This window comes from Mauremys mutica, chromosome 1 (genome assembly GCF_020497125.1).
Source record: "Mauremys mutica isolate MM-2020 ecotype Southern chromosome 1, ASM2049712v1, whole genome shotgun sequence".
NCBI classification, from domain to species: Eukaryota; Metazoa; Chordata; order Testudines; family Geoemydidae; genus Mauremys; species Mauremys mutica.
This window is the reverse complement of record NC_059072.1, coordinates 222992417-223017930: the sequence shown is the minus strand read 5'-3', so window position 1 is coordinate 223017930 and position 25514 is coordinate 222992417. Positions and strand designations below refer to the sequence as shown.

The 25514-nt window shown below is 42.9% G+C and overlaps 1 protein-coding gene across 1 annotated transcript in view; it reads left to right on the top strand.

The window, feature by feature from the left end:
• PHEX (phosphate regulating endopeptidase homolog X-linked) overlaps positions 1-25514 on the top strand; it is a 132251-nt gene that overhangs the window by 13473 nt on the left and 93264 nt on the right. The window contains exons 4-5 of the mRNA XM_045020797.1: positions 20939-21025; positions 23060-23286. Of these exons, the coding sequence (XP_044876732.1) occupies positions 20939-21025; positions 23060-23286 (314 nt within the window). The remainder of the gene's footprint in view (positions 1-20938; positions 21026-23059; positions 23287-25514) is intronic.

Below are 25514 nucleotides of genomic sequence, written 5' to 3'. Positions count from 1 at the left end.
ATGGCCCGACATACACATTCCATACCCAGATGTGGAATGTTTATGAATAAAAATAATTATTATTTGTGTTAACACCTCAGGGTCTCCCTCTTACCTTACTAAACAAATCTCCATGTGACTGCAATATACCACAGCCGCCTTAATTATATAGGACCTAAAATTTTTTACACAATATTTCACAGAAAGTGTGGCAAGGCATCTCATTAGCCACGTCAGCCTCAGCATTTCTCACTTTGGCCAGAAGGGCTGGAGTAAATCAGTCCTATGCTGGAGGTTTTTAGTTCTTAACTTTGGTCTATTTACAATGGGCCTCCTGGTAGGCCCGAGTAGTTCTCTTAATAAAAACAAAAAGAAAAAACCCACAATACAAAAGAAATACATTTCCTTGCCCCTCACTGGATCATTGACTCATTATGTTGGCTTCTGGTTGCCAGCCCTTCCCCAAATAGAAGTAAACTCAGTGTTTCCCCTAAAGGGAGGCAAGCAGCTCCACCTAGGACAGATGTGGGCAAACTACGGCCTGTGGGCCACATGTGGCCTGCTGGACCATCCTGCCCGGCCCCTGAGCTCCTGGCCGGGGAGCCTAGTCCCCAGCCCATCCCCTGCTGTCCCCCCCCATCCCCCGCAGCCATGTTGCCACGCGGGCCATGCTCCCACTCGGCAGCATGAGGAGCGCAGCTGGCTCTGACTGGGTGTTGCAGCTGCGAGCTCCTGCTGCTGGTAAGAGGGCAGGGAGCAGGTGGGTTGGGTAAGGGAGTGGAGGGTCCTAAGGGGCAGTCGGGGGGGGGGGGGGTTGGATGGGGCGGAGGTTCTGGGGGGGCGGTCAGGGGATGGGGAATAGGGAGGGTTGGGAGTGGGGGGGTTGGATGGGTGTTGGGGATGTGGATAGGGGTCAGGAGGGCAGTCAGGGGACAGGAAGCGGGGGGTGGGATAAGGGAGAGAGATCCCAGGGGGCAGTTAGGGGCAGGGGGTCCTGGCAGGGGGTGGTCAGGGGATGAGTAGCAGAGGGTGGTTGGATAGGGGGTGGGAGTCCCCGGGGGGCTGTCAGGTTGCGGGTTTGTGGATAGGGGTTGGGGCAGTCAGGGGACAGGGAGCAGGGGGTTGGATAGGTGGCAGGGGTCCCAGGAGGGGTGGTCAGGGAACCAGGAGCAGGGGGGGTTGGATGGGTTGGGGGTTCTGAGGGGGCAGTCAGAGAGGGAAATGGGACAGGGCAGATAGGGGGCAGGGACCAGACTGTTTGGGGAGGCACAGGCTTCCCTACCCGGCCCTCCATACAGTTGCGCAACCCCGATGTGGCCCTCGGGCCAAAAAGTTTGCCCACCCCTGACCTAGGAGAAGCCTTTTCTCCCTGCTGTCTCTAGGGTTGCCCGCTTTCTAATCTCACAAAGCCAAACATCCTTGCCCTGCCCCGGCCCCTTCTCTGAGGCCCTGTCCCTGCTCACTCTATCCCCCCTCCCTCTGTCGCTTGCTCTTCTTCATGCTCACTCACTCTCACTCATTTTCACTGGGCTTGGGCGGGGGTTGGGGTGCAGGAGAAGCTGGGGGTGGGGGCTCCCTGGGCCAGAAATGAGGGGTTCAGGGTGCGGGAGGGAGCTCTGGGCTGGGACAGAGGGTTGGGGTGCGAAGGGGGTGAGGGCTCTGGCTGGGGGTGCAGGCTCTGGGGTGGGGCCAGGGATGAGAGGTTTGGGGTTCAGGAGGGGGCTCTGGGCAGGGGGGAGGGGCTTAGGGGTTCGGAGCGTGGGAGAGGGCTCTGGGCTGAGGTGGGGGTTAGGATGTGGGACGGGTACAGGCTCTGGGGTGGGGCTAGAAATGAGGGGTTCAGGGTGTGGGAGGGGGCTCTGGGCTGGGACAGGTGTTGGTGCAGGGTGTGTTGTGTGAGGGCTCCGACTGGAGGTGTGGGCTCTGGGATGGGGCTGGGGATGAGGAGTTTGGGGTGCAGGAGGGGTCTCCGGGCTGGGGCTGAGGGGTTTGGAGTGTGGGGGCGAGTTCTGAGCTGGGGCAGAGGATTGGGGCATGGGAGGGGGTTTGAGGTGCAGGCTCCAGGAAGGAGTTTGGGTACAGGAGGGGACTCAGAGCTGAGGCAGGGGGTTGGGGTGTGGGAGGGGGTTCGGGGTGCAGGCTCCAGGCGGTGCTTACCTCAGGTGGTTCCTGGGAAGCTGCCAGCATGTCCTGCCAGCTCCTCGGCAGAGGCATGGCCAGGTGATTCTGTGCACTGCTTCCACCCACAGGCGCTGCCCCCCCCAGCTCCCCTTGGCCAGCTACAACTACACTGCATACATGTAGGACTATGTTTTTTATAACAATGAAGAATCTCTTGGGTGTGTGGCATTCAGTATAGTCTATTTTGTTTGCATGTTATCATTAGCGTGGCAGTCATTGCTATCGTTATTCCTACTTCTTGTCTCATATTCAGGATCACATTCAGAAGTGATATCACCAGCTTCTTCCTCCTCATTCTGTATATCAATGATTGAGTTTTTTGAGAATTCTTTCCAATACTATTAAGGGTGGGTGGAAGTTTCTAATCTAACAGCATAATATGAAAAACAAGGTTTTTGAGAAAGTACTTGGTGAAGCTTTCAGTGTTTTTAATTGAGATTTTTACTTTATTGACAGATAGTTCCCAGGTCCCAGTTTTTAGTAAGAGTTCAGACCTTTTCTCACTCTCTGAGCCAGTTTGCTCATCCCCTAAGGGTGATGCCAAATGATGAAACAGAATTGAGAAGTGTGCTCCAGTAATCCAAACACAGAACTTGAATTCAAGAACTCCTGAATTCTCTGGCTCCAATATTTTCTTTTAATCTTAGTACATGCTGTGCTTCAGTTTTCCCCATTTGTAAAACATGTATAATACCTGCATGGTAGACCTATTGTGAGCATTTAATTAGCTAATGAGTACAAATTATTGGACTATAAAATATTTTATATAAGTGTTTCATTTATAAAGAGTGACACTAACCTTTTACACTGCTTTCCCCTTGTGGCTGAATTACTTCCAGTCTAACTCCCTATGTTCCCTTTTTTGCTGGAGTCTGGTCAATAACAGTACCTCCAGGGAACATGGGCCTTCTGACTCCAATTCCACTAATAATGGTACAATAAGTACTAGGTATTTATATCTTCGCATAAAATTTGAGACTCGCGCATTAATCAAAACGTGAGTTGTTGCCAAAAAGGTAAAATAAGATATGAGAGTCTGCCAACCCAGTACAGGTTAACAACTTATTTTTTGTTAAAGTAACATACCTGAATAGGAAGTGGAGCAGCCAGGAAGGTTTGCAGGCTCTTGTGGCAGCTAGAAAGAAAAGCTGTATTTGTAATGTGTGTTTGGGAAACCATGGGTGAAGAAAGGAGATCATTTTGGTTCTTGAGTGAGGTTTAAGGCTCCACAGCAGCTGAGCCACAGGATTCCCACAGAGCCTCTCTGGTCGGGAGAGCAGAACACCACCTTCTTGCTTACGAGTCTTGTGAGAGTTCACTACGCCAGTACCGAGAGTTGACTTTCTGTCACCCTTTCATTCTATTTTTGAGGCAGTATTTATAGTAGTTTTGTACCAAGCATATATATTGAAGCTGTTGTGTGCATCAAAATGTTAGATTTGTATCCAAAGATAAAAAATTCTAAAGCTTTCAGTGTTTTCTTTGTACCTTTAATTCTAGAAAAAGATACATTTATTATCTTAAAACCGTGAAAATCTGTGTCATCTAATTTTCCATATTCTCTGATGAAAAACAGTTATTGAAAGTGCATGGTAAAACTATTGATAACACGAAGTAAAACTTAATGTTGCTGTTAAACATTACACTGCGGCTCTATTGTTACAATTTTGCCTATTACTCATGCCACTATTATAAATTAATGGTTCTACTCTCTTATGGCAACGTAAAATTGTATTGTTACAATTTTGCCTATTACTCATGCCACTATTATAAATTAATGGTTCTACTCTCTTATGGCAAGATATGAGAGTCTGCCAACCCAACCCTATATATAACCCCCTGTAGCATGGTGCCATGAGAGTATACCTCCAAAGCATTTATGAAAATAATGTTGAAATTAGGTTGGTGAAAACAGATCCTCCCCTCTCCAATAGTTTATCAACGAATGTTGTTTTAGTTTGTGCATAGTTACGTTCATTCAGTTTTATCTGAACTCAAGTGATGTGTTTATCTTTTCACACACAAGCTCAAAAAGCCTTTACAAAATATTGAAATTGTAGCAACAGACTTTCAAAGCATTGTCATTTGGGCAACATGCTGCATAGTTTGGCCTTCAGGCACCACTGAACAGCATTAGGAAGCAATTATATTAGCACAGCTGTATTACTGGCATTTTCACGTAAACCTCCACGTTGCTGAAATTGATATTGGATGGCAAAATGGCTTCTTAGGAAAAAAGCAAAACTAAAATGTTGTTGTTTGAATCAGATTTGTTTTGTATAAGTGCAATTTTTATGGAATTGTTTGTCTTGAAAGATTTGTTCAACTTATTTTATTTCTTTTTGAGATACAGTATCACTGTTGATGGATTAATCATCATGGAATTTCTATGGAAATGCATATTAATTACATCATCATTAATGCCACATTAATTCACAGTGATTTAAGAGCATTATCATGAATGCCAAAGGAATCCTGATGGGCCAATTATTTTCAAGTGTGTCTAGACTATTTGTGGTAAGAAATACACTACCCTCACGAGGGAGGCAGGTGAATATTTACTATGTCAAAAATGAAACACGTTTGTCGAGACAGTATAATTGGTGTTGATGTTTAGATCATTAGATGTGCTTTAAAATAAAAAAAGAAGGCAGCAGATTAAAACCAAGCAGGCCTGGATTAAGGCATAGGCAGTGTTGGCCAATGCTTGGGGCCTGGAATCCTGGAGTCAGCTAACAAGATCTCAGGTTGTTTTTTTTAAAATTATATTTGTAGCCCTCATGGATGCAAATAAAAGCTTCAAAAGGTGAACCAAAGTGAAGTGGTGCCTGCCTGAGCCTGTACACAGCCTGAGTCAGTAGCTCCAAGAGTTGTAAGCAGCCCTGTTCATCATAATTCTAAAACCTGCTGCCACCCAAGAAGGGGTAGGAAATAACATGAGAGGGTCTACATGGGTTATGTCCAGTGCCCTGGATTGCTTCTACTTGGCCTGGCAGGAAAGGAATATTTTCTTATTCCTAATTAAAAGCGCACACAGGACAAAAGTGTAGCTTTAAGCCTCTGCCTGTGGTGCCTCTTGGAGTCCTGGGAGAGCATACACAACAGTAACAGCTTAGTATGATTTAGTAGGTTGCACTTCGTTAGCAGATGCCAGCTCCTCTCCACTGGCTAGCATGGAGTGGGATGGGATCATGTCCCCATCCTCTGCCTGCTTTACTGGGATTCCTTCCACTATTGTTGGTGCACAAGGGCTGAGGTTGTACCTGACCCATGTACAAAATCACAATGAGGAGAATGGCTACTTGGCTGTTTTCCCCTTGAACATCCCAGCAGGTCTTACCACACTCTGGCCCCAGAGTAAATCTAGAAATGAGTGAGAGTGCACATGGGTCTCAAACCTGGGTTCCTACACAGCTCTTGCACTTTGGCTGCCACTGGGTAACACCCAAAACTATTGGAAGTGAGAGGCTAGCAGAACTCTGACTTCTCCAAGAGGCACTGCCCATGAGGATCCTCACTAAGGACAATAACTGGCCTCACTGATTGGCTGGACCATACAATTTAAGCCAGAAGGAGGCACAGGAAGTTGTCTGAGCAAAGGAGAGACTTCCTGACAGCTGCACTGGACCTGACTCTTGGTTGATCTTTGGGTTGGACTTGGGTTCTGACTAGGCCTGACTAGGCCAGACCACCCATGTCCCAGTCCTGACAGCTTGCTCGGACCACTAACCCCTTGGCAGAGCATAACCCCTTCCAGGCATGGATCCAGCAGAGCCCCTCACACCCCAAGGAACACTGGCATCTCATGAGCTGGTAGTCTGCAGTCAGGCAGACAGCCAAGTGCTGCCAGGCACAGGCTATGCAGCTGGCTGCTGAAAACCAAGGTTGCAGGACCAAGTGCTCCAGCTTCTTACTGAGAGCACTGTGCTTTGGACCTGAACCAGCACCCATCATTCCTCCGCCGGAATGCTTTGACAGGGATTGCCAAAGATTTTGAGGTTTCATGAATCAGTGCTGCCTCCAGTTGCTGCTTCACCCACAGATGTACTCCTCCGACGCAGCCAGAGTAGACCTGCTAGTCAGCTTCCTGACTGGAGAAGCACTGGGCTGGGCCTGACCTTTACTTGAGACTGACAGTCCGGTGTTGTCTAACTGGGGCACCTTCCAGCAAGTGATATCAACCATCTTTGGTGATCCCAATTGCACCTGCACCACAGAAGCTGCCTGGCATAAGCTCCAACAGTGGCAAGGTACAGCTGCCTCCTATGCAGTGCATTTCTGCTGGCTCATGTCAGAGATGGCCTGGAATGAGGTGCCCCAACTACAACAGTTCTGGGTGTGGTCTGTGAGAACCAATCAAGGATGAGCTGACCCTGACTGAGAACCTAGCAGACCCAGATGCTTTTATTGATCTCACCATCTAGACTAGGGGTTCTCAAACCCCATCAGGGGGTCACGAGGTTATTACATGGGGAGTCGCGAACTGTCAGCCTCCACCCCAAACCCCGCTTCACCTCCAGCATTTATAATGGTGTTAAATATATTAAAATATGTTTTTAATTTATAAGGGGAGGGGGTTGCACTCAGAGGCTTGCTAGGTGAAAGGGGTCACCAGTACAAAAGTTTGAGAACCACTGATCTAGATGGACAATCAATTGTATGAATGGTGCAAGGAGAAAAGAGAAGTGCCTTGACAAAGTGTACCCACAAGTCCAAATCATGGTCCCGACTGGAATGCATGCCAGCTCCTGGTTAGCAATACTACACCTACAAGTTCTAGCTGAGTAATGTGTACCTGGACAAATAAGCCACTCATTGATGCGAATGTAGCCTGAACCCTCCAGATTCTCCTACAACTGAAATCCATCCCAGACCCAGTAGAGACAATTAATGGATCACTCTTGTCCTTTGTGAGAGTGGCCATGGAAGTTGTGCCCTTGGAGGCTACCATCAAAGGACATCCAGAGGTACTGAAATTCAATGTCATCTGCTCCCCACACTTTCTTCTGATTCTGGTTATCTCCTGGTCGGTCTGCCATAAGAGCGGGAACAGGTCAGCTTCCCCTCAGAGTTGTGCCATCAGCACTGCCAGCCCCCAGTGGGTGGGAAGTGTGCAATAGTTTTCTAAGGACCACAAGCAGAGCACTTGGCTTGGCTGTTTCAGCCACACATCTTGAACACCAATTCCTCCCAGTATAATTATGCAGATATATTTGAACCCCCTCCTCCACTGCAGACTCCCTACCATCACAGTGGGAGTATGACTGCCCCATAGAATAGCAACCAGGAGTGAAGAAAGATTCTGTTTGGGTGCATTTATTCCATGGCTGAGCCTGAGCCATCTGCCCTGCAGGCTTACCTTTAAGAAAACCTGCCCAAAGAGTTTATTTGCAAATCCACCTGTCCCACTGGGGTGCCAGTACTTTTCATGAAAAGGAAGAATGGAAGCTTCCGATTGTGTGTGTATGTGTGTGTGTGGTGTGTTGTGTTGTGTTACCAGGCTTTGAACCAACTCATAATCAGGAATTGCTATCCACCATCACTCATGCAAGTGGTTAGACCATGTGGAGGCTGTCTGGGTATACACCAGGGATGGCCTAACTTACTGATTCTCCAAGCCACATACGACAATCTTCAGAAGTTCGGGAGCTGGGGCAAGCAACCCATATCTGTACCACCATCAAAAGGCTACGCCAGCACAGCGTCTTCACTAAGCTGTAGTTCACCAGTCCTCCATAGAGTTTCTAGGGTTGCTCCAATTCCCAGAGGGTGTCAAGATGCACCCCTGCACAGTGAAGGCAGTCCTCGATTGGGTGACACTGTGGAATGTTTGAGACCTGCAGCATTTCCAGGGATTTGCTAACTTCTATCCTAGGTTAATCCTGAAGTTCCCAGAACGAGTCACCCTCCTCACCTTCCTGCTTCACAAAAGCATTCAGTTCCACTGGGTCTCTGAGGCTCAACTGTCCTGTCAATGCTAAAACTCGCATGCAATTCTGCCCCTTTATTGATCCACCCAAATCCCACAGAAGCCTTCACCATGGAAACAGATACCTCCAACATAGTGATTGGGGTAGTGCTTTCCCAGAGGTGCAGCCCCCCAACAGGGTTGCATCTATGTGCTTTCTACTCCAGAAAACTCACCACTGCAGAACAAAACTCTGAAACCCTGGACAAGGATTTCCTGGCAATTAAGGTTGCCTTTGAGGAATGGTACCACTATCTTGAGGGGTCTGGTCTCCAGTCCAGGTGAATACCAACTATAAGAAATTGGAATATCTGCACAGGGCCAAGGCCCTTAATCAACAACTTCTCTGTGCCCTGTTCTTCTCACACTTCTATTTTGTTATCTCCTGTCAGAGCCTAAAAATAGAAAGGTCAATGTGCTGTTCTGAAAAGGAAAGCATCTTGAAGACCTGAAAGGCCCGAGCCCTGATGCTTCAAGCATTCTTAAGCCCCAGAACTTTTTTGGCATGTCCCCTTGTTGAGACCTGTCTGCCTGGATCTAGCTGGGCTCAACCCAGGCATCCCCTCCCGCCTCAGCGACCAGAAAGTGTTAAACAAGAAGGCCCTGGTTGTCTGCTAAGGGATCCTCTACGTGACAGAATGTTCTCCTGAGCCCCCCAAGAGTTGTAGCTCTGCATGCCTTCCGTGATTCCCCCAGCAGGTCATTTTGCTGTACCAAAACCCAACAGCTTGCCTCACAGTTCTTTTGGTGGCCCCGCACGTGAGCCACAATACAGACCTATATTTCCTCCTGTAACACCTGCACCCTTGCCAAGGCACCATCTGATAAACCTTTCAGACTCCTGCAACCCCTTCAGGTATCATCCAGACCCTGAGCAATCATCACCCTACACTTCATATAGGAATTACCCAAATCCAACAGATTTAGGACAATCTTGTATGCAGTATACCACTTTTCCAGATGGCCCACTTTATTCTCTGCACTGGGCTGCCCTCCTCTGGGGAAACTGCTCAGCTCTGAGTGAACCATGTCACTTGTCTTAGTGGTCTTCCAGAGTGCTTCAGTAAGTATGCCACTTCTGGAGAGAGGCCGTCTGAGTATTAGTCGTTTTGCGCCAGCCCTTCATCTGCCTACCACCTCCAGACAAATGACCAAATGGAGAAAATTAATCAAATTCTGGAACATTACTTCTGGTGCTATATCAATCATCATCAGAATGATTGATCCTCTCTATTACCCATGGTGGAGCTTGTGTACAACAATGTAGAACTTCCACAGGGCAAAGCACCTTCTATTCACATTATAGGTACCCCCCTCATTTCCACCTGGAACTACTCACAATTTCCTCCAGCCCTGCATCTGCAAACCGGGTACCACTGGTACGTCAGACCCAAGAGGATGTGAAAGCTCACCTGAAAGATGCTAAGAGGAGATACAAGCACTATGTGGATTAGTGTCAACAGCAAGCTCCTTTCTTATCTGGGAGCCACAAAGTGTGGTTGTCCACCAAATACCTATGCTTGGATAGGCTATCGCACAAGTTAGACTCCCAGTTTCTTGGTCCTTACCAAATTCTCAACTAAGTCAACACAGTCACTTTTAAGCTCCCCCTGCCTCAATCCCTTTGGATACACCCAGAGTTCTACACGTCATTGCTGAAGCCTTATGTGCAAAATCCATTCCCACCCCTCCCCCCTCTGTTTCATGTCCAAGATCATGCTGAATATATTGTCCACAAAATCCTCAACGCCAAAAGAAAGGAGGGAAAACTTTGATATTTGGGTAACTGGGAGGGCTGCAGACAAGAAGAATGATCCTGGGAGTGCATGGAAAATGTCCATGCTCCGACCTACTGAGAGCCTTCCTTGACTCTGATCCTGGGAAACCAGGCCCAAAGCCACCCTGATGTGCCCTAGGTGAAGGGGATGATGTAAGTCCATAGGTCTCGAACCTGGGCGCATGGGTTACAAGCAGCCCTCACACCCTGAGCGTTGCTGGGCAGCTGATCCAGAACTACTGGAGGCGAGAGTTCTAGCAGAACTCTAACCCTTCCCAGAGGTACTGCTGATGAGGGGTGATGACTGGCCCCACTGATTGGCTAGTTCATACAATTTAAGCCAGAAAAGTTGTCCAAGCAACCGAGAAACTTTCTCACTGCTGCACCAGACCCAACCCCAGTTCTTGGCTCCTGTACTCTGACCCCGGCTTGCACTCTGGCTCTGACCATTAGGCATGACCATCCCTGCTCCAACCACTAGGTCAGGCTGCCCATGTCCTGGTCCTGACAATAAGTGTCATTTAGATACAATACAATGCTAACATTAGAGATTGCCTGACAGGATAGTTTAAGAGCTCTGAAGGGAGATGATTCTGTTGGCTTGATGGGTTTGATTGTAAAGGAGGAGCTGAGAGCGCGTGCTAGAGAAACTATAGAAAGAAGCAAAGATAGTGGAAGATTGACAACAGAATGGGACAATAATAGCATGAGTCTGTGTTAAGGGTTTGATGAAAGTTAAATTGCTGAAGAGGAAACAACGTGTGTAGCTTTTGTTTACAGATGTAATTATCAGTCTATTTGTATTTTAACCAAATTTGAGACAAACATTGGCTCCTTGGATCCTGAAGAATTAGAGGTTAAGATATTCTTGTAGAGTTATGTGAATTATTCAGAAAAAAAGTGAAAATTTTAAAATTCAAATGTTATACTTTTCATTTTGAATTCATAAAATAATCATCCAGTTTTAGAAAATAACCTATCTGGGTAATACAGTAGGCCATAATTTGTTTTGATTATTTTTTTAAATTAAAGACCTCTACATTGTGACTTTGTTTTGACAAAGATAATTTTTGCATATGAAATCACATTTCTGCACTTTTAACAAAGATCAAAATATCAGCTTCATGCGTTAACAAAGAAAATTGAAAATAGCTCTTGCAAAATTTGTAAGGGCCACCCCTCCAATTGTTTCTCTACCACAGCTGCCAATATTAGCAATATTATAACCACCACAAACATAGAATGAAAGATGCACTCCATTCTATACCGGCATTTTCACCTTCTCAAAACATTCCTTTTTTTAAGAAGAAAATTTCTTATGCTTAATCTGAATATAGAGCTGAATATAGAGCTGATTAGGTTCAACTAAATTGTATGAACCAGTTCTGAGTTATGAGGGATTTTGAATTTACTTGTTCTTTTGGAATTTTAGAAGCAAGTTTGTATTTAAAAGGACAACCTTTTGCAGATTACCTTTAAAAAGGAGTGTGGTACGAGTGGGAGTTATAGACTGAGCAAATTAGATATCTGAACTAGAGTCAAGCAGATGAATAAAGGTGGCTTGTTCTGGGGGAAAAAAATTAAGTGTAGTTCTCATCTCAATGAGATTCCAGGAAAGTAATATTTTACTAAATACCAATTTTTAACAGGAAAAATGGGTAGGGTAGAATGTTTGACATTGGGAGAAGGTCTCAACTTGATTGGCTTTTCTAAAACATGATGGAATGAAACAACGTAATCAAATACTATAATAACTATACGGTGGAAGCTAGGTTGGGTTTTATTGGTACATAGGATTCCATAGACTCTACTGAACTAACTTCTGGTCAGGAAGAGGACCATGACTGAGGTAGAATCTTTACTGAATCCCAGGCTACAAGAATACAAGTATAAGACCTAAACATGCAAAGAGAACTATTGGGGTGTGTGTGCACAAAGGTCCATGTGGTTCTGTTTGCAGAATCGGGGCCATATCTTTGCTGGTAGGTATACAACCAATGTTCTGATCAACACAGTGAAGTTAAGTCAGATGGCCAAATCCACCAGTGATGTAAGAAGGTGCAACCTCATTGATTTCAGTGGAAATGATTCTGTGTAGACCAGTGGTTAACCTGATCCAGAATATTTATTTCAAAAGAGTTTAAGGAAGAAAAAAAATATAATAGAAGGGTGATAATGGGTAATTTCAGTTATCCAGACTTGAATGTCATAGTGAGATGTAGTTTGAATTAAATGTTTCACAATATCAACATCATAAAATATTTTTTAGATGATATACCACAAGCAATGTCTTCTCTGAACAGCTCATTCTGAGGCATGACAGGACTGGTTACTCCTGTTCCCAATTAATATGCAAAAGATCAAAACATATTGGTTAAATCTTATTCAGAACCTCCTAGATTTACCCAGATTTCTATATTAGGAGAGCTGTGGTATGCAGCCTACTGAACTCAATTTCTGCGCATAGAATTCAGGAGAAGAGACCACTGGTCAAGTTAGAGGAACAATGTTGTGCCTAATTTTAGATGTTTGTGGCTGGTATTTTTATTTTGAGATAGAACATTATATACTTAGTGTTTCTTCTTTCATAAAACTCCCAGATGTCAGCCCTCTCTCTCTTATATCCAAGCTCTGTGGGAACTTCCTGAAAAATGGAAGTAGAAATCAGATATTCTAAATGAATGTCAGCTGACCCCAAACCATTCTGAAATAATACTTCTTGGAATGTGCTAGTGTAAATCTGCACCACTATAATTAAGGCTGTGTGTTTGTCAAGACATGACTTCCGTAACAAAAGCTCTGGCTTTCATTTATTGTTTTTTATCATGGTGTCTGTTACCCTGGCCAGCCCACTACTGGAAGAAATTTGGCTCTCTATATGTCCAATGTAGAGAGTCTGAGAAAATTATGGCATGTGATCATACTATTAAAGCCCATAGTCATATGCATATTGTGGCAGAGCTAACCTTGCACATGTAAACTTGTAGGGGTTCAGGGTGCATCTTTAGTGTTCTTTATTCCATACAAAAATATGTATATTAAAACATATAGTATGAGAGTAGACATTTCCAGCTCTGGCACTGACTTGCTGTGGGACTTAGTGCAAGCCATTTAAGGTCTGATTCTGAAAGATATTGAGCATCTCACGTGACATGTTGGGCAATTTCCACTCCTGCTGACTTCAGTGGGAGTAAAAGGCATTCAATACCTCCAAGGATCAAGCCCTTACTCTCTCTGGGTCAAACTCTGCTTGCCTTTACTCTTACAAAGGAGGACCATTGAAATCAATATGACTACTCACGTGAGTAAGATAAGCAGGAATTGGTCTTCTCTGGCTCATTTTCCTCATCTATAAATGTTGATAAAGTTGTACCACCTTCATGCTTAATGTCTATAAAGAGCTTTGAGAGCCTTCTCATAGATTTATAGAGTTTAAGGCCAGAAAGGACCATTAGATCATCTAGTCTGACCTCCTGCATTGAGCCCAATAACTTGTGCTTAGTTCAAGCGCATCTTATATTTCCACAAAGGCATGCAGTGTTGATCTGAAGACATCAAGAGTTAGAGAATCTATCACTTCCCTTGGTAGTTTGTTCCAGTGGTTAATCACCCTCACTGTGAAAATATTTTGCCTCATTTCTAATCTGAATTTGTCTGGCTTCTAGCCATTGGTTCTTGTTATGCCTTTCTCTGCTACAATAAAAAGCCCTTTCATAACCAGCATTTTCTCCCAGTGCAGGTACTCTGACACACTGTAATCAAGTCACCTCTCAGTCTTCTTTTTGGTAACCAAAACTTATCAAGCTCTTTAAGTCTCTCATTCTAAGGCCTTTTTCTCCAACCCTTAACTCATGTTTGTGGCTCTTTTCTGCACCCTCTCCCACTTTGCAATTTCCTTTTCAAAGTGTGGACACCAGAACTGGATGCAGAATTCAAGTATCAGTAGAGGCAATGTGTGTGTGTGTGGGGATGTGGGGTCATGTGCCCCCCCAGATTTGCTGCTTGGCTTGTACTGAACATGCTGAGTAACACTGCTGAAGCCAGCTGCCTCTCCTCTGCCCCCCCCCCCCCAACTATTGTCAGGCACAGATCGCCTGAGTATCAGCTTAATCAATACTGTATAAGCATTAAAATTGCCTCCCTATTCCCCCTCACTACTCCCCTTTTTATACGTCCAGTAATCACATTGGCTCTCTTTTGCCACTGCATCGCATTGGGAGTCATGCTGAGTTGCTTGTCCATTATTATGCTAGAGTTCTTTTTGGAGTCACCACTTTCCAGGATACAGCATGGATCTATTAGGTTTTTCTACTGCACCCATCATTATGGTATCTGAATGCCTTCCAACTGGCATGCTCACACATGTGGTTCCTTCTCCATTCCTTGGTGAAAGGTGAAAAGCATTGTAATATATTTCAACTCATTATCAAATCTCTCTTTCCAAATATATAAATTTGCTATTTCTACTTACTGCAAATGTTGGTAAAGGCAGTGGTGGGGGGAATTAATACAAAACAAAAATGGAATCATCTTTCATGGGATAATAATCTCTCCCCAGTTGTAACCAGGAAGGTTTTCAGATGTGTGAAAAATATGTTCTTCTCATATTGGTTTTTCTAGTGCATCAACTATACCTAGTTAATCACATGCTTGCTTGATATTTGTTTCTGAGAGATCTATTATATGTGCTAAATAATCAAAAATAACATAGAAAGTATACAGTCTATAGATGGACCATGACTTTGGTAATTTGAATCTATATTTTTATTCTGAGTAAAAATGAAATGCAAACTGATCCATCTTTTCCCAGACCTTGCTGTACAACAGATTCTTTTTCATGCAGTCCAAATTAGGGGAGGGGAAAGAGAGATTTCTCATTGCAGTAGATAAAACAAGGAGTCTGAAAACCAAAGAGAAGCTGTGTCAGACTGTAGGCTGGAAAATCAACAAGAGCTAGAAATAGCAAGTAAGATTAAAGGTACCAATGTAACCACAAGGCTATTCTCAGGCAGCTTTAGAATAGTTAAAAAAAAAAGAAAAAGAAAAAAATAAAGCTTAGTTTGTAAAGTGAATTATACTTACTTTTAACAGTAGATGATTGCTATTTACTGTAGGGGTAGTAGACCTCAGAAAGTTTGCCTTTTTAGTCTATCTGTCCTAAAACAGCAGTCACTGAATGGATTTAGTAAGAATACCTTTTCCCAAGGGAAAGATGCTGCGGCTACTGATTCTGTCTGCCTCTCTAATAAGATTTTGTACTGTGCCCATCACATTGATGTCTGAGCATCTAGAATTCATAGTGTTGAGCACTGTTCCTAATTGTATATTATTTTATGTTAGAGTTATCTCCTCAGTGCTTTGGGCAAGATCTAGTAAGAGCTATATAAAGTGATTTGATCTGATTCTTAGCATTGAGGCAGCCAAAAATAAATACATTTGCAACCAGAGTCTTTCAGCCTTTAACTCTCTTGACAAAAGGAAATGACCCCAAACCAGTTAAACAGTTTGGAAAACTCAGAACGATTAAGAGACCATGAACACCTTGAACATACTTCGGAGCACACAGATGACACTAAATGAGGCAAGTTACAGCATTCCAGAGCTTTGGAGCACAGTTAACAATAGATTTTGTCACTTGCCCTATCTTTACACATAAAATAAATCCTGTGCCCAAGTCACATGGCACATACTGAAGTGTAGAAACCAGATGATGAGACTGATAGTAAAGTCCCTTGGAGAAGAATTTTGAAATTAGTTTGGAACTTTGAAGGAAATTAAAGCAGTGACTAAAGAGAAGGCATAATCTAGTTATAATGGACACTGTGACATAAAGTACTAGTTTCAGAGGGGTTATAAATCAAGTTAGATTTCCTTCTTTCTAATCTATCTCACTACCTATCTAGCGTCCTATTCTATGCCCATGACCATGGTGTCTAAGACAAAGTGTACTAACGGATTCTGGAATCTGAAGCACCGTGAACTATTCTTACTCATTTTTATATTGTGCCTTACAGACACAGAAAACACAGTCTCTGTCCCGAAGAGTTTACATCAAAAGGGACTCAGAGGTGCTGACTTCTTGAAACAACTAGAGGTGTCAGTGGGAGTTGTGGGTCCTTAATACCTTTCAGGCGTAGGCCCTTAGTTATTGGGCGTAGGCCCTTTCCGTGCTGTCATTTAGGAACATCTATCCCAGAGATCGGTAACCTTTGGTACGCAGGGAAATCCTCCGGTGGGCCGGGGTTGTTTGTTTACCTGTAGCATCCGCAGCTTTGGCTGATCGCAGCTGGTTGCAGTTCACTGCTCCAGGCCAATGGGGGCTGCAGGAAGCGGCGGCCAGCACATCTCTCGGCCTGTGCTGCTTCCCGCAGCCCTGGCCAGGTTTTCAAAAGAACTCAGCTTTTGGGTGCTAAAGTCTTGAGAATCTGTCCATAGATGTTGGAATGGCAGCTGCAGGTTGCTGAGCATCTCTTACAATCTAGACCTTAGCTAGGTGCCTAAATGGGAGTTGAACATTTTGAAAATCTGGCCCCAGTTGTTAGTGCTGAGCACTTGAAAATTGGGCCCCGGTCTCTTGAAAATTTGGTCTACTTGTCTCTCCCAGCCCACTCTGTTTTCCTTATTCAATAATAGTAATAATAATTATTAATAAAAGCTTTACGACTAATAAGACACAAAGAGTAGCAATGTACTCTGAATGATTTTTATTTTAGATTATGGGAAACGACGAAGAAAGAGGAAATGTAAAGTCTCTAGCACAGCAGGTGTCTCCTCTGTAGTAGGCTGCAGCTATTCGTAGAACAAAATGATTGTAGAACTCTATGTGTAACGCCGACAGACCCTGGTCGTCAGCGGGTGGGATCGAACCTGAAGCCTCTGGAGCTGAGTGCATGAGCTTCTACCACATGAGCTAAAAGCTATTTTTTCCTAAGGCTGTAGAGCAGACTCATTAATCTCTCTCGCGCGCGCTCTCTCTCTCTCTCTCTCTCTCTCGTCTCAGTGCCACTAGATGGGACACAACACCAAGCCCAGGCGGTGGGTGGGTTACATCTGCACTGGGAGAATTCTTAGACATGTAAATGTGCAGCATGTATGAAACTAAAGCATCAGTTTCATAGCTTGAAGCACTACATTCCCTTCTCTTTTTGTGGTGCTAGCCTCCTTGCCTTCGTTCATTGCACATATCAGTCTCTCACTATTCCTGCTTCCTTTACTAGTTTCACACCCTTCCCCTGTATTTCAGAACCCTCCATCCCATAGTAATATCAGGGTCATTTCTCCGTTTTGTTAATTTTAACCTCTCTAACCCTCCTCTTAGGTCACTACTTCTCTTGTCAGTTTTACCCCCTCACTTCCTCCATGTCTCAGACCTCCTTTTCTGGTCACTTTCAACAGCCTTGGGAATCATATTACCAGTAGTGGCTAGCAGCAGGCTGGATTACACATGAACTCAGATAGTGACACATGGACCAGGCACCAGTGGGTTAGGTTATATTGACAAGTAACCATGAGAAGAGGAAGCATACCCATGTAACAGAGAACAGGAGACAATACAAAATGGTATTGTGCATCTCAGCAGCTTCAGATGAAACATTCTTTGATAAGCTGGACTGTGCAGAGTCTAAAAGTTTTGAAATTAGTTGTTGTTTATTTTTTGAAAGGGGTCCTTGGAGGGCTAACACTCTCTTTAGGGATAAAAAGAAGCTATGTTTTCACAAACCGAAATAAGAAGATAAAACACACACATGAGTAATATTAAAAAATCTGTATTAAAAGAACATTATTTGGTTGCAAAGTCAAGCACTTGAAAGGTAGCAAATACCAGGTTTACGGTTGCCTGTACAGCCTTAATTCTGCCCCCTTGTATATCCTGTGCACTGAATGAAGCAAGCCTCTTGTGGAAAAAGTAATAGATGACTATGTAATTAAATACTGTATCATAACGCATACGCTCAAGGATGCTGGAATTAAAATTGTGCAAGCAAGTGCAAATCTAACACTTCCTAACTTTTGAGAGCTTGAATCTGAAAACTAAATAACTTTCTTTTAATATAGCTTTAAATGTAATTTTCTAGAGTGTTTTAAAAGGAAAAAGGTTCTATCATGTGTGACTGGGACCATCCCTCCCCCAACATCATCATCATCATAGTTTAGACTCTGAACTATTAGCACTGCAGTACAAATTGCTACTGCTGGATCTTCAGAACTAACTACATGGGCTGTAAGCAGCAGAAGGTTGTTATTCCTGAACGTGGGTTGACCACTGGGTGCAGGTGCTGGTTTGTGAAGGGGGATCCCAGCCTGGCCTGGCTCTCTTCCCTCTTTCTCTAGCCCCCACGAGGAATTGGTGTAGCTCCTGCCCCACTTGGTGCCCACAGATGGTGGGGTGGATTATGTGGTGGGTTCGGATGGTGGTTGATCTTGTGTGCAGTTTTTCTGTTTTGTTTCCTATTCCCTACCTTTGAGAGTTAGAGGATCTGCAGCTCCATCTCCTCAGAGGGACAGGGGGATGGCTGCTAGGGAATAGGTGTTCAGTCTGAGTGGTGAGGTTGCAGTGTGAGGTGAAGAAACCTTGCCCCATGTTGGTACTGTCAGAAGAGGGCAGAGGCCACTGGGCCCATATTCCAGGTCTGGGGATGGGGGGACCCTTTCCTAACCCCCTACAGCTGCTCTGGCAACTCCCAGGTATTCCTGTTGCTGCTGCTTTGGTGGTGACATGAGCCTGGCCTTAGAATTTTTGCGTCCAGTTATTATTCTGGAAGTCTGCCAACATTTTTCCTGAGGAATGCAAGCAAGAGAAGAGAAACAGGAATTTTTAACAGTTTATACCTCAGCAAAAAATGACAGACAATGAAAAAGCGCTTCTCTAGCCTGAGCACATTCCACCTGCCCAATATCAAAGGCCTGCTGCAAACAATGGTGTGAGAGTTTCTCACAGGAATCGTTGCAAGAATCCTTCATACAGGAAAGTGTTAGGCTAAATATAGAGGTTGCTACCAGCTCCTCCTATAATGTGTGTGTAGGTAGATATAGATATAAAGAGACCCATTCCTCCTCCTCCTTTCCTCACTCTTCCTCAAGTACGTGGTAGCAAAGAGAATTCTAGTACTTGAAAGTTTTCATACACGGCACTTTAAATAGGAGAAGGATGTCCAAATTGTGCATTTGGATATTCACATTAGCACCTCAGGATATAAAAAGCAGAGAGAGAGGCCTGAACCAGAACACCAGTTTGGAATCCTCTCAAGTTAAGGGGCAGTTTGGATCTGAATCTGAACTTTGAGAGTCAGTCACATGTCTGCTGTAAAGAGCATTTATATCCCAAAGAGCCAATTTTTTGAGGGTCCAAATGCAGGATTTGACCATCTTGTTAAGATTCCCATTTTTGAAAACTGGGCTTCCCGTGTTTCACAGTAAGAATCCAGAATATTCTTTGAATTTTTTTTTTATTTTTTCTAAGCAAATTGGAAGTGTCTTTGTTTCAGTCATTGTTTGCAGTAATGTAATGAGTGTTACAGCTGCTTCTTGTAGCAAGTAAAAAAAAAAAAGGTATTCAGTGGAAAGCATCAGGTCTGATTTTAATAGGATTTTATGTTAGTGCAGTTCTAGAGTTGGTTTTATTTTATTTTAGCTTATTGTCTTCCCCTCTTCTGGGCTTTAGCTATACAATGTTGTTAGCTTCCAATTTTCGTGACTGTTGCAAAACTCTGGCAGGAAACAGAAATGATTGCATTGGCTTTAGTAGGAGGCTATTTTTCATTTTTAGATTTATTAAGGTCTGAATCACAGTTTCCTTTAAAATTCCATATTTAAATCTTGGGACAGATCTGATAATCCTGTTTAAAAAAAAAATAAAGGGATTGAGCTACTTCCATTGAGAACTTTGCTCATGAGCCTTCTGGTAGAGATATGTTGGTGACAGTTATAATGTTGTGTTTATGAAGCTCAGAAATATTGATAAGATATTGAAATCAAATCTATCGGGAATTGTGCCCTGTAGTAGATTTGGGGAGATTCTTATCTGAAACTAAAACAGCATTATTATGTTAAAAACTTTGGTAAAAAACAACCAAACAATTTTGTTGTTCTGTTATTTTTGGTATTTATTCAGTTATAAGAAGACAATTTTAACCACTTAAAACTGATGACAGCCACACTGTTGCCGAGATGTTAATACAGAACGTCACCTGCAGTACTCTGCTACATTATGCATTAGTGTAGCTGGCAGGAGAATTTTTGTTGTCTTCTGCCATTTTTTTTCTATGTGTAGATTTCTGCTCCTCAAATGGATGGATGTGAGTCATATTTGTAATGTTCTTTATGCCAGGTCCTTCAAAGTGCTGAGTGCCTCCTGAGAAATGCTGAGTTCCTTAAGATACTACTGAAGACAGTGGCCATTATGGGCACTCATCCTCATAGTTTCTAGTACTGTACCTGGTAGAGAGAAAGCTGCCCCATTCCTCCAGCATGGAATTGACTGTCATCGCCAAGCTTCACTCTTGTGCTCATCCTATAAGAGACAACAGTGGGGACAGTGGTATGGTAAATTATTGGAAAAGGCAGTGGCCAAAAAATGAAAAGCTGGCCTGGTAAATAGTGGTATAGAACGGCATAGGCCCTGGAATGAAAAGACTTGTTCAACTGCTTGCAAGATCTATCCTCCCCCATCCTGCCTTAAAAGAAAAAGGATGAGCTATATTCTGCAATGATTTTCACTTCCTTCATAATGCAGTTTTAAAAAAAATGTAACTCAGAGGTTGGGTTTTAAAGTTATTTGAAAGTCTTCTCCTTATTGGCTCTCTCCCCTCCCAACTCTTTAGAGTAACTCAGTTTAAGTACCCTGAAAGGGGTAAGGTTTGAGTCAGCCCAGCTAGGATTTAAAACTGTTGTTTTGAGGAGATGAGTGGTATTTAGACCATGAAGTCATCCCATGATGATACATTTTCTAACCAGTGTCATGATTTAAAAAACAAACCAAACCCTGCATTTTCCAAGGCCCAGGAGAAACTTATTTTACTGTGTATGCTTCACAGCACTGCTACAGAAACCTATCAGCAAGAGACGGGACAGTGAAGCTGTACAGAAAGCCAAGATCCTTTACTCATCATGTATGAATGAGAGTAAGTAACTTGATTTTATTTTGGGGCATGGGTAGGCTGTGACGTGCTAACAGAGGAAAGCAGTAAAACCTTAGGCCCAGACCCTGCCGTTGTACCCATGCAGGCCATCATTTGTACTCACTGAACTTAGTGAGGCTCCAAGCAAATGAAGGATCCACTCACATGGATCCAATTACAAGTTCAGAGTCTTATTTTGTCAATAAAGTCAGGCAGTGTGCCTCTGAATATACAAAGGCACAAGATACCCTATTCACATAGTTCTCCTTTGAAAAGTGATTATGCTTTAAGGGACTCTCAAAACGATGTGGGAGCATTGACTGACAGGTTAAATGAGTAAATCGTTTCATAGAATCCTCTGATGGAATTGTTCAGCTGGCAAACTTTACCATCTTGGCTTGTGCCCTCAGGCTTCTCGCTCTGAACCCCTGAGTCTATGTCAGACAGCCAGTTTTCAGGCTCTGCAATAAATATTTGTCACCCCTGCTCTTCAACACTAACCAAAGTCTCTCCTTTATTATCATACTAGTATGTACAGTTCTGGCCTGAGGATTTTGGAGACGGTAAGTGAGGTGATACTTTTGGGACAGACCCCAAACTCAGTGGAGTCATTTGACATTAAAAGACAGAGTGAAGGAGATCAGGATCTTTAGGTCCCTCAGCCTTTTGCTGGCCCACCCCTGCTTGTTCTCTTTGACCTTAGCGAATGACTTCCATCAAGTAGTTTTCAGAAACAAGCTAGAAACAATGTTCATTTTTTCTAATGAAAATTGAAATTCTTCTTTGCATTCCTATTTCCTCTACACCAGGGGCACCCAAATGGTAGGGCCCACAAGCCAACTCTTCAATTGGGCCCTGACAGCAGAACCCTCTCAAAGTATCTCCGGTATGGCCTGCAGTATTCCTTGCTCTTTCCTCTCATCAGTGCAGCTGTAGTGTCTTCACCTGGCCCTAGCCTAGGTTGTGGTCTCTTGTAACTGTATCTCCACTTTCAACTCTCACAGTTTCTTCACCAGTCACATCTGATTGCGTATGTCTCTAGAACCTCCACCTCCCAAAAATCTCATGCTGCCCTAATGTCTTCACAAGGGGCTGGTACTATGAAATCTGTTTTACTTGTCTCTCTTCCGGGTCAAATGCAGTTAGCAATTTATCTTTAAAGTTTCTGGAATCTCATGAGTCAGTTCCTTGCGGGGGTGTGGGATCAAACCTGCTAGATTTGGTTCCTCAACATGTTCTTCTGTTGTTCTCCCAGAATTTTTTTTTAGAAGTTGTTTTCCCCCCCAGTCTTATGGAGTATTTCTTTTCTGATGCTCCAACATGCTGTGAAACTGACTGCCTACATATTTTTTCTGTTGCACACTCCATTGTATTCTCGGTCTGGCCACTCCCATTCCCTCTCAATTTTGTTTGCAAATAGCAAGTATTCTTCTGACCCAATCAAACTCCTATGCCAGTTGTTGAGCAATCACCATCAGGATTTTGTCACTGCATGTTATTTCATTCCCTGTTAGCCCACAGCCATTATTTAAAAGGCAAGTGTAGTTTTTCATCCCGTTTTCTTAAATAACAAATGACATTTCTGTCACTCTTAGGGTGTTCCATAGAGTCCATCACTGTAGTACTTAAGCTGATTCTTACTTTATATTTGAAATCTGACCTAGATTATCACTATGTATTATTTATCTGAAACATTTCTTCCATTGGCTATGATGAACATACCATAGAATTAGAGTATAGAGAGGTTTACATTCCAAGGACAGGCACAGTGCAGCTGACTGCAATGCAAGTTTCTCCTTGCCCAGGCTATCAGTGCTTGATTTGGATAAACTGTGATAAAGGAGTCATATACTCTTATTTTCAGAGGCATCTTTTCAGCAAAAGACCACCCAAGGCATTAGGTTTGAGCTATTCTGTTTAGTCTTGCCTAGAAATTGATCAGTCTATAAATCTTTCTATCTCATTGACATGACTTTATACCCACTACTGGGTTTGAATTGTCTGGAACTTTAATGTTGGCACATCTTGTCATTTAAGATAAAATTGAAAAAGTTGATGCAAAGCCACTGTTAAGTATACTGAAGCATTCGCTGTTCCGTTGGCCTGTGCTGGAATCTAACATCGGACCTGAAGGACAATGGTCAGAAAGGAAGTTCAGCATGCTCCAGACCCTTGCAACTTTTCGTGGTCAATACAGTAACTCTGTCTTCATCCGTTTGTATGTGGCTCCTGATGACAAAACCTCCAATAAACACATCTTAAAGGTACAGTATAACATTTCTAATATGCTACTTGTCATAGATATGTGATCCATTTTAAAAAGTGAGTTCAATACTGTGTTAATTTAAGTTTAGCTGTAACCGTTAGTACGCAGTGGTTTGTATATATACATGATCACCCATATATGGGAATTTAGAAGCCATTAGTTACCAAATGTTACACTATCACGGGTGAAAAATGTATGTAGATAGGGTATTTTATTCCTTAATAGGGCAGAATTGTGAGTAAAATACATTCCTGATGAATCAATATCCAAGATCGATGTGGGTATCCAAATGAGGTTAGAATCTGATTCTTGATGGTTTTTGTGTCCTGTATATTTGTGTGAGGAGGAATATTTTTTTCTGTGAAGATAAAAGATGGTGTATCATTTGCAAGTATTATAAATTTGGGATATTCCACTTCATTAGGCACTTAATTGGTGGCACTAATATATTGTCCTATATTGATATGTCATCATTCATTTCATATGATCTCCAAACTCATTCATGCTTTAAATACAGGAGTCACTTAACCTTTCAGTGAAATGCAGTCACTTCTGCAGTATAACATGGCTGCAGGTTAGCAATTCATGCCAACACTACACAACAATTTAGGACAGTAAATGAATTAAAATATGTTACCTAGTTGTATCCTACTGAAACTTCAGGGGAAATTTAGGTAGTCAGGTTGTCGCCAGGACAGGTAGAATTTAGGTAGGCAGGTTGTCACCTGGGTTAACATGTGAGACTTTGTCCAAATTTTTGTTGCTTTTTAAGGAGAAAAAAACAACCCTAAACTATATAACCCAACCCATCGTTACCAGCAATGAGATTGTATGTCTGTGCTAGAGAGAGTTAAAGGCAAAGTGGAAAGTGACCAGTCACAACCGTGAAATAAAATAGGTGATCCTTATATAAAAGTTGCCTTCTGGGCATTACATAGATTGCGTAGGGATATTGTGGACCTTAACTTTTCTGATACTAGATTTGTTATTGATTCTGGGTCACAGTTTTCAAAACCAGGTCAGGGATAGCCAACTGACATAAATTTTTATATTCCTAAAGTTCCCTTAAAGAAATTCTTTCCATTACTCATAGAGTCAATAGTAAATCAAGTTAATGAGCCACTTCCTTGTTTTCATTAGCGGATTCCCACGTACAGACTATTTGAATGATGTTCAGATCTGGAAGGAATACTTTGGCCAAAGGTCTTTTTCTAATGGGTGAAAGACTAGAAACTGTATAGGAAGTATTTTCCAAGAAGCTATTTAGATAACCCAACTCACCCACATAAATTGCTGGTTGGGACAGATGCTAGTCTCCCAGTGATGGATTATACCTACTAGTGTGTCCACTGAATCTGTTTTGTAGTATTTAAGTGCATAAGTAACTGAACGACTGCACAGTCTGAATGACTGCTCATTGCTAATTTGATTAGAAGCTCGATTTGCAGAGTGCCTCTGCCAATATTCTGCTTAGTAACTAAATGTTTTAATTAATTCCCAGCAGGGTAGATGAGGTAGATGAGTAATGAAGTATTTAAATCTGTTTACGGGAAGAGAGATATTTTAACATTCTTAAGCTTTCTCTTTCAGCATTACAGGTTCATGAGCAATGTGGTTCAGATGAAATAAAAAACTCTACTCAAATCCAACCTGAACCTTTTCCTGAGGGCTAAAGAAGTTGATTAGCTTTCCTTTGCTTTTGGTTTTTCTCACATCTTTGCATTTCTTGGTTTCAACTAGAATATATTTCCAGCCCTAATGGAGCCAAGTATAAAAACATTTGGAAGAAATTCTGTTCTTCCAAGACCTCAAGCCTGATTTCTAGACCAAAAAAGGTTTGGCTAAGTTCAGATAAGCATTTCAATCATTGAATGATTATTTAAAACAAACAAAATAATCAGAGGTCTACTATTGCTCCTGTAGGTACCTTCTTTTCACTTGGACATGTTCAGAAATAGTACAGTGATATTGTTTCTCAGAAATCATAAAGCTGTTGAGTATCATTGCCACGTGTTTTTAAACAACTAGAGGAATCTTCCTAAGTTCCAGCTGAGGAAGTGGTTTCTATGAATAATTTATAATATTCTGTATAAGATATGTTACAAAAGCTTTCAAATAGCAGGTGATATGGAAATGACAACATTTATGTATTTGACACTCCGGTTGTTTTTATTTATTTCAAATTCTAAAAAAAAATGCACACATTTAAATCTCCCACCAAATTTA